The following is an 8,420-nucleotide window of genomic DNA, read 5'->3' on the forward strand; positions in this document are numbered from 1 at the left end:
TAACATTGTCGTACTGAAGAACAGTTGGAAAATTCGATTATCAACAAGGTAATTTTGATTTCATTCTATTTTATTTTTTGGTGTTTAATTTGGCATATTTGAAAGAAATTCATACGGTCTAAACTTTTTTGTTGTAGTTGCTTTGAATACAACGTATCGCTCTATTTCTAATCATATAAATGGCCAGCATAACTGCTTTGATCCGACATTCTGATTTTTGGAACGATCAAAATTGTTTTGTCAACTACAAAATAGATGTAGTTGTATTCAGTGATTATTGCAAGTACGATGAATTGGTTTCTACGATTTTAACTCAACTGGGCGTGGATACTTGCAGAAAAAAGATGTCAATAAAATATGATGTTGAAGGGGATACTCAACCAATGGAAATAAAACGATATGGGAGTTAGTGTGTACGTTGAGCTTAAGAGGGAAAACAGTGTTTTCGGGATGTATCCATTGTGCGTTAGTATTACAGATAATGACGTTGAGGAGATTGCAATTGGTGAGTGTGTTTTTAGAGAGGATGTGCTTCAACTTGGATACAATGATAATTTGGAGGATATGGATGTGTATGATTCTAATGAATTGAATCCGTCAAATTGTGGAAAGGTACGTTGTAATATTCGAGAACGATAACAAATTGATTATTTCCAACACGGAACAGAAGGAAGTTTTTGTAGATCAAATTTACAAGGATAAGGATACACTGAAACTTTTAATGGCGAATTATGCTATTCGCGAATGATTCAGTTTCAAAACTGAGAGATCAAATGCTATAAGGTATGTGTTTTCCATATTCGAACTGTGTGTTGTATACTAAATGCAATACAATATAATCGTTGTAAAATAGAATGTTTTTTAATGAAGTTGTGTGTTGTATATAAATCTGTAACACATGCAGTAATATTAAAATACATGAGAAATATAGTAAAATACATTAAGAAATACATTGATAACAATGAGATTAAAATGAGAAATACAGTGAAAATATATACAAAATTAAATATGTTGGTTTTATGTATTGTTTGCAATGTCTGTAACACATACAATATTCACATGATAGTGACGTATACTGAATATACATCATCTTTTCCATTTACTGAAAATGACTTCATACTGATCTATGTTTTTTTTATTTGTTTGTATTTTGTAGCTACACACTCGTATGTATGTCGCCTGAATGTGAATGGAAATTCCGAGCGTCAAGTGTTGGAAAATCTGAAATGTTCAAGGTTAGATCTTTCCATGACGAACTTACATGCCCTTTGAAGGAAAAAGTGTATTCACCGAGGCAAGCAACAAGTTGGTTTATTGGGGAATCGGTTGTTAAGCCGAAAATAGTAAACCATAAGAGGTGAGTCAGCCCTGGGGATATAATAGACGACGTCAAAAATGAATTTGGCCTAGATGTTTCTTACATGCTGGCCTGGAGAGCTAAAGAAAAGGCTATGAATGATTTGAGGGGGGAACCAGCTGATTCATACAAGAAATTAGCGGCATATGTCCATATCCTAGATAAAACATATCTTGCATCACTTGTTAAAATGCATAAATCATGTGAAAATGAGTTCATGTATTTCTTTGTAGCACTCAAAGCATTCATAAAGGGATTCGAGTGTTGTAGATCAATGGTGGTAGTGGATGGTGCACAGCTTAAAAGCGCGTATAATGGTACATTTGTATCCGCAAATACTTTAGATGGTGTAGGTATGTGTAATTCTATGTGTTTAATTTTAGAAATACATACATATAGTTCTGATTTATCTATATGGACTGCTAATATAGACTGAAATAAATTGTAAATATAGATTACATTACTCTAAAAAATACTATGTATATATAGGCTGCAATACACTATAAATATAGACTGAAAAAATACACTGTTTATGATTAACTTTTTAAAATTCAAATGTATATACATGTAATATTCTACCACTGGCATATGGTTTGATAGATTCAGAGAATGATAAGTCCTAGACTTGGTTATTTGGCTTGATTCAAGCTAGCTTATGGGATTAAGGATAACATGTGTGTCGTATCCGACAGACATGAAAGCATAATCAAAGCGGTGTCTAGGGTGTATCCTACCGTTCCTCATTTGGCCTGCATATGACATTTGTGAAAAAATGTGACAAAGAAATACAAGTCGAATGATGAAGTATTGAGTCATTTGTTTTATTCACTTGCCAAGGCATACACACAGGATGAGTTCGATAAATTGATGGAAAAGATTGAGAATATTGATATTCAGGTAAAGTAATATGTGGATGATGTTGGAAGGGAGAAATGGGCTTGGCTGTATTCACCTGTTAACAGAGGATGGACGATGACTTCAAATATAGCAGAATGTATTAATGGAAAACTAGTAGCGGCGAGAGAGTTGCCTGTTTTTTATTTTCTTGAAGAAGTTAGGAAGATGTTTGGGAGATGGAATTGCACAAATAGGAAAAATGGTATATACACATTCTCAATACTTTCGAGACGATACCAGGAAATGCTCTCAATGAACAAGTATAAATCGTTATGTATGAGGGTAAGTTTTATCTTAAACATAAATCTGGTTTTTGTCTGTGAATCTATTTCTCTATATTTATCTATATTTCGTTGTATTTAAATAACTGCTCTTGATTTTGCTTTTTAATTTATGGAACCTAATATATAATGTATTTGTGTTGTTGAATTTACATGGTTCTTAGGTTGAAGCATCAACTGAATATGTTTACATGGTGAATGATGGACCGAGGCGTTTTATAATTGATTTGAAGAAGAAAACTTGCAGTTGCAGGATGTTCCAAATGGACGAAATACCATGCTCACATGCCTGGGCTGTATTAAAGAGTAAAAATCTAACGGCTGATGCATATTGCTCAGACTTATTCAAGCCAAGTACAGTGGTGAATACGTATGATGTGCCGATTGATCCACTTCCCGACGAGAGAGAGTAGAATGTTCCAACACAGATATTGGATGAAGTTGATCTGCCATCGAGATACAAGAGACCTCCTGGGAGGCCAAAAAAGAAGAGGGATAAGCCATTAATGGAGTTGATGATTGATAAACGTAGGAATGCTTGTAGTACATGTGGACGTCTTGGTCATAACAGGCGTTCATGTGGTAATAAGCCTCTTAAAAAAAGAAATAAGTGTCTAGTCTTTATTTGTGTTGATTTTTTAGGACACTTGTCTGAGGATGTCAAATTAAAATGAATTCATCTTAAATTCGTTGTTTCTTTACTGTGATGTATTTCACTGTGTTATATTAGAGTAATGAACTGATATGTTCAAATAAAAATTCCAATGAAATACATTGTTCAATACTTGTACCTTATATATGACTTTATGTGTGCAATGATTGTTGTGGGAATACATTAGATTGATACTGAAAAAGTTGGCAAAATTAATACAATGGAAATACATTAGACTGTTTCGTACCTTTGTACTTCTTTGTATTTCTCTGTAATTCACTTTATTTCCTTGTATTTCAATATAGTCTGAGTGTTGTGGAATACATTTTACAGAAAACATGAACTTATAGATCAGTAATAAATACATTGAAATATAGAGAAAGTCTAGACAGGTTAATTAATGCATTTTGAAAAAAAAAAAAAAACATACCAGATATACAATGAAGAACAAAATGAAATGCGCACTTATAAAAAACAAACACGAAAAATTGCAGACAAACTACGATTGTCTTATATAACATACGAGATGACTAAAAAAAAAAAAAAGAATACACCATACTTGTTGTATTCTTAACAAAAAAAAAATATTGTATAAAAGTAACACTAACTGATCCAAACACTCATGTTCAACATAAAAAACACATAGAAAAAGATCTTGAACTAAACAACATCTGCTCTATCCAACATCTACTCTACGCCATCTACTATATTCACTGCAGCGTAATCAACTGAAGGCCAGACTGGTCTTGGTAGTTGCTCGTTATCACTTAATGCATTTTGGTTTGTCTTCTCCCATGCATAGTCGCATAGAAGTGCACCATATCTCTGACGGTGAAACTTTGCATCAATTTCAGCTGGAATGCCTTCACCCGAACTCAAGTATTCAGCAAAAGTTGTCACATACACACCACAATCCCTGAAAAAAATTGAACAAAATTTTATTCGTGATTTACTAAATGTTTAGAAGAAGAAAAATGGTATTGAATCTATATTTCAAAAGAAAAAAAAAACATACATGCTTCCAGTGGCTTGTTGTGGTAGGTCGTCTACATTAACAACATCAAAGTTGTCATTCTGTGCTCTATTTTTATAAATACATCTAATGGTATCAATCAAAATACATGGAAAATACATTAAGAAAAACAATTATAACAATGGGGATAATAATGAGAAAATACAGTGATATACAGGACAGAATCAATGATAAATGCAATGAAACACAGTAGATTACACTGGAATGGTGATCTGCATGACATTATAATTGAATCAGAAATATATTGAATTATAAGAAAGTATATTTGGAAAATACAAATGATATACAATGGGATTCAAATGAGAAAACAGTGATTTAAATACAGTGAAAATGCAAAAAGGAATACATGTGTAAAAATTTCTTTGGATGTTTGTCGTCTCTAAACACCCCTTCCATCAAAACATCGAATTTCGGTTTTTCTTCAATAGTCCGCCAATTCAAGATTCTTGGAATTAAATTCCTCGACTTAACTGCAATATTGGATGGGACTTTTGAACAAGATTCATGTCGCCAAACTTGCATGGCAATTGGCATCCCGTGAATCCTGTAATATTGCTTGAAGTCGGCATATTTCTGATTAATGCTTGTAACCAACTCTTTAAAGGACTCTTTGCCCCAAGGATAATCTACATATCTCCGTCCTCTACAACATCAAAATGCACCCTAGGTATGTTTAAACAAATAGGCTCACCGCAGTATATAAATGTATTTATAAAATACAATATGGCCATCTTGACTGCGTCCTCGCCTTTGTCCTCCCAATCTGTATTGTTGAAGCACTCTATCAGCTTCCCTCTTTTAATGTCATCAGATGTTCCACCTAAATATTCATCCATAAGCCTATTTCTTTTCGTCTTATCATATTCAAAGCCATTTACGTCGGAGACACAATTCAACCCACTGATTAGTGCAAATTCTCTAATGCTAAAATGCAATACTTTTTCATTTATTTCAAATGTAAAGCACTCGTATGTACTTTGCTTAAGCTCTTTAACCATGAAGCACCTAAAAAACTGTGCTTGTACATCTATATTATGCTACATTTTGAGATATTTCCCAAAAATGGAGTCTGCAAAAATGTCTATCTGTCCAGCACCTTTTTGTTTACCCCTAATGTCACTGATTACATTGACGTTCATGTATCTTTACATAGATGGAGCCACAGTAGGCTGCTTCGTGACCAAAAATCTAGAATCCTGGAAAAAACATGCAAAGAAAAAAAACATTTAGACACTGAAATGTTATGTATTCTCACATAAATACACCTAAATATACAGAAAATACATTGAAAGCACTTAGAACTGTCAAAAAACAAATTAAACACAAAACATCACAAAAAAAAACAAAACACAACTGCCAAGTCATAACATATATAAAACACAATGAAATTCACTGAGAAACTATCAAAATCAAATTAAAAAACAAAAAATCACAAATACACAAAAACACAACTGCCAAGTCATAAAATCTATAACACACATGGTCTATTTTGAAATACACTAAAATACACTGAAATACAATGAAAGTATACTAAGAAACTGTCAAAACCAAATAAAAAACAAAAAATAACAAAACACAAAAACAAAACTACCAGGTCATAAAATATATAAAACACAGTGAAAAAACACATAATATTTGAAAATCAAAAGAAATACGAAAAAAAATTACACTTAAATACATGGAAAATATAGATCTGGTGAATTGAAATACATTCGTGAAAAAGAAAAAGAAAAGTAGTTCGAACTACTTTTTTACCTTTACTTGCAGAAACAGGCTTCGTAACCTTTCTCTTATTCTGTAACGGCACTTGAGAAACCTTTTTTTACTAGTACTGACTATTTCCTCTTTGTTTTTTTTTATCAACATGAGAATCATGGTATTGTTGTGTCCTTCTTGGATCATTAATTTTTTGTTACTCGTCTCAGCATAAGATGAGCCTCCTGCAATGATGCTTTCTTGTTGAATAATTCCTAAAGAGAAACTAGGACCATCTATTATATAAAGACCATCTATTATATTTTCTACACCTCGAGTTTTCATGCCCGGAGAGCCGATTTCAGCCATTGAAATTGAATCTGTGAATCTTCAGCAAAAACAACACTAAGAATCGAGGATTTATATGTTAGAGAATGATGAAATTAAAGAAACAGTGAATTTTACAACAAAAAAATTCAGCAAAACAACATGAATTTTACAAAAATACAATGGATAAAATCAAAAACGAATAAAAAATCTTACCTATTTTTGGTAAATTTTTTACTATAAAATTGTAAAAATAATGAGGAGTTATGGGAGAGTGAAAGACGGAAGTGATAACGGAAGATGTGATAGAAATTGATTTGAATTATGGAAGAAATGGGAGGAATTGGGAGTTAATTGCGTGTATTTAGGAAGAGAGAGTATATTTGGGAAATAGATAAACGTGTATGCGTGTAAGTAGGGATATGGGGGCTACACAATTAATTAGTGAAAAGTGGGTTAGCTATGGATTGTAAAATTTGAAAAATATAACTACGAATCTTAAATATTAGAAAGGATAGTTACTAGTCATAAATAAGTCTTAGGGGAAGCTACTGTCACGTCCTTAGTCCTCAACTAAGCGCACGTGTGGCACTTGACAACTCGCTCACGTTCTTGCACAACTTGCTCACGATCTTGCTATGCCAAGTCAGCCTAAATTGCTACACTTAGGATCGCTAAGGGAATAGTAATTACGAAAGACAAGAGGAATCGGCTATAGGAAGCTTTTTGTATTAGAGAGAACTTGTGATTTTTGCTTGATGGTTTACAAATGAATGACCCTCCTATTTATACTACTCACCTAGGGACTAATATGTAAATAATAATTATTGTACAAGTCCCTACATATTTACAAATAAGCCCCTATTCTAGAAATCTCTACACAACTAGATTATTTAAATGACTTTCCATGCAATTCCATAAGGTTCTAAAGTCTTCCATGAGAAATCTCCGTATTTCTCTAGAACCTTCTCACATAAGCTAGCCTCCTTTCCATGTAAGCATCCACATAAGCTTCCTATATGGAAAAAATAGTTCCACGTGGCGCCTAGGTGGCATGATGATATGGCGGGTCATCACACTCTCCCCCACCCGATGTTGTGACGATCGCGGCGCAATGCTGCTGTATAAACTCTCGAATCCTATCTTTAAATTGCCACGAGTCTTCGTACCACTCCCATATGGCCTCCTCCGGTGATTTCCCCTTCCAATAGATGAGGAACATGACAGTGCCTTTTTCCCCCTGTTTCCGCCTAACCTAGTAGTCAATGATAGCTTCAATCTCCCTATCGTGTGAGGCGGTGATGGTAATCGGTGTATGACTTGACCCTTTCCCGATTGATGCTCTAACTCAATCTTGTGATCCAGCTCACGCCTAAAAGGCAAACTCTTAGGTAGCTCTTCGGAAATACCATTTTTGTTTTCTTCGAGTAAATTATCTATCCAAGGCGGCGGTGTCTCTTGGGTACCATTATCTTCCTCCAAACTTGTAATGGTTGCCATAAATGTTGGCTCCTCTTTCTTGAGCCCCTTGACAAGTTGCATAGTTGAAAGTTATGCATGGCCCTGTCCATGCGACATAGTCACTATAGGCACCATGCAAGCGGTTTCTCGCTCCATGACCAAGAGACGTTGGAGGTAGGGATGGATCATCGGGTGGCAATGTCTAAAGAACTCTTGCTCCAGAACAATATCAAAGATATCCATAGTAGTGGCGGTAAAATTTGTCGTACCTCTCCAATCACCCAATTTGACGCTAACGCCATTAGCTACACCACGAGCATTTTCTGGCTTTGCATTCACGGTCTTGACGAGGGCGTTAATTGGAGCGAGCTTCAACTCCAGTCTCTTCGCTGCAGCCTCTGTCACAAAATTATGAGTCGCTCCTATGTCCACCAATGCACGAGCGAGCTTGTTGTTTATAGTGAGATCCACGTACTGGTTTTTATTATCGTTGGTTTAACTTTCTTGCTTTGTGACAGCGCCATATAGCCTAATTGTCCCCAACTGTGCGATTCTCTCTCCTTGCGTGTTTGCGTTTGCTCGTGACTTTCATTGCTATAAGAGCTAAGGTTTTTGGTCGGGGATAATTTTGAAGGCACGTGTGGCCCTCCGCATATGTAGCATCCCTTCTTCTCATTTTGCGCCTTCTTTTCGGCATAGCCCTGATGACTTGACTTC

At 34.7% G+C, this 8,420-nt stretch overlaps 1 protein-coding gene across 1 annotated transcript; it reads left to right on the plus strand.

Moving 5' to 3' along the window:
* The first annotated feature begins 399 nt into the window (after positions 1 to 399).
* Positions 400 to 2,948, plus strand: LOC132047775 (uncharacterized). Its single transcript, XM_059438769.1, has 3 exons — positions 400 to 612; positions 2,195 to 2,254; positions 2,700 to 2,948. Exons 1-3 carry the CDS (start codon positions 400 to 402, stop codon positions 2,946 to 2,948), a joined length of 522 nt encoding a protein of 173 aa, XP_059294752.1.
* Positions 2,949 to 8,420: the final 5,472 nt, after the last annotated feature.

The sequence above is a fragment of the Lycium ferocissimum genome, chromosome 2, assembly GCF_029784015.1.
Source record: "Lycium ferocissimum isolate CSIRO_LF1 chromosome 2, AGI_CSIRO_Lferr_CH_V1, whole genome shotgun sequence".
NCBI classification, from domain to species: Eukaryota; Viridiplantae; Streptophyta; class Magnoliopsida; order Solanales; family Solanaceae; genus Lycium; species Lycium ferocissimum.

What these genes read in the sequence shown, in the direction of transcription:
- LOC132047775 (XM_059438769.1), top strand. Translation starts at nt 400, where the DNA reads ATGGGAGTTAGTGTGTACGTTGAGCTTAAGAGGGAAAACAGTGTTTTC. An exon ending in ATCCGTCAAATTGTGGAAAG is followed by an intron (nt 613 to 2,194) that starts GTACGTTGTAAT and finishes TCACTTGCCAAG; the next exon opens with GCATACACACAGGATGAGTT. An exon ending in TTGAGAATATTGATATTCAG is followed by an intron (nt 2,255 to 2,699) that starts GTAAAGTAATAT and finishes CATGGTTCTTAG; the next exon opens with GTTGAAGCATCAACTGAATA.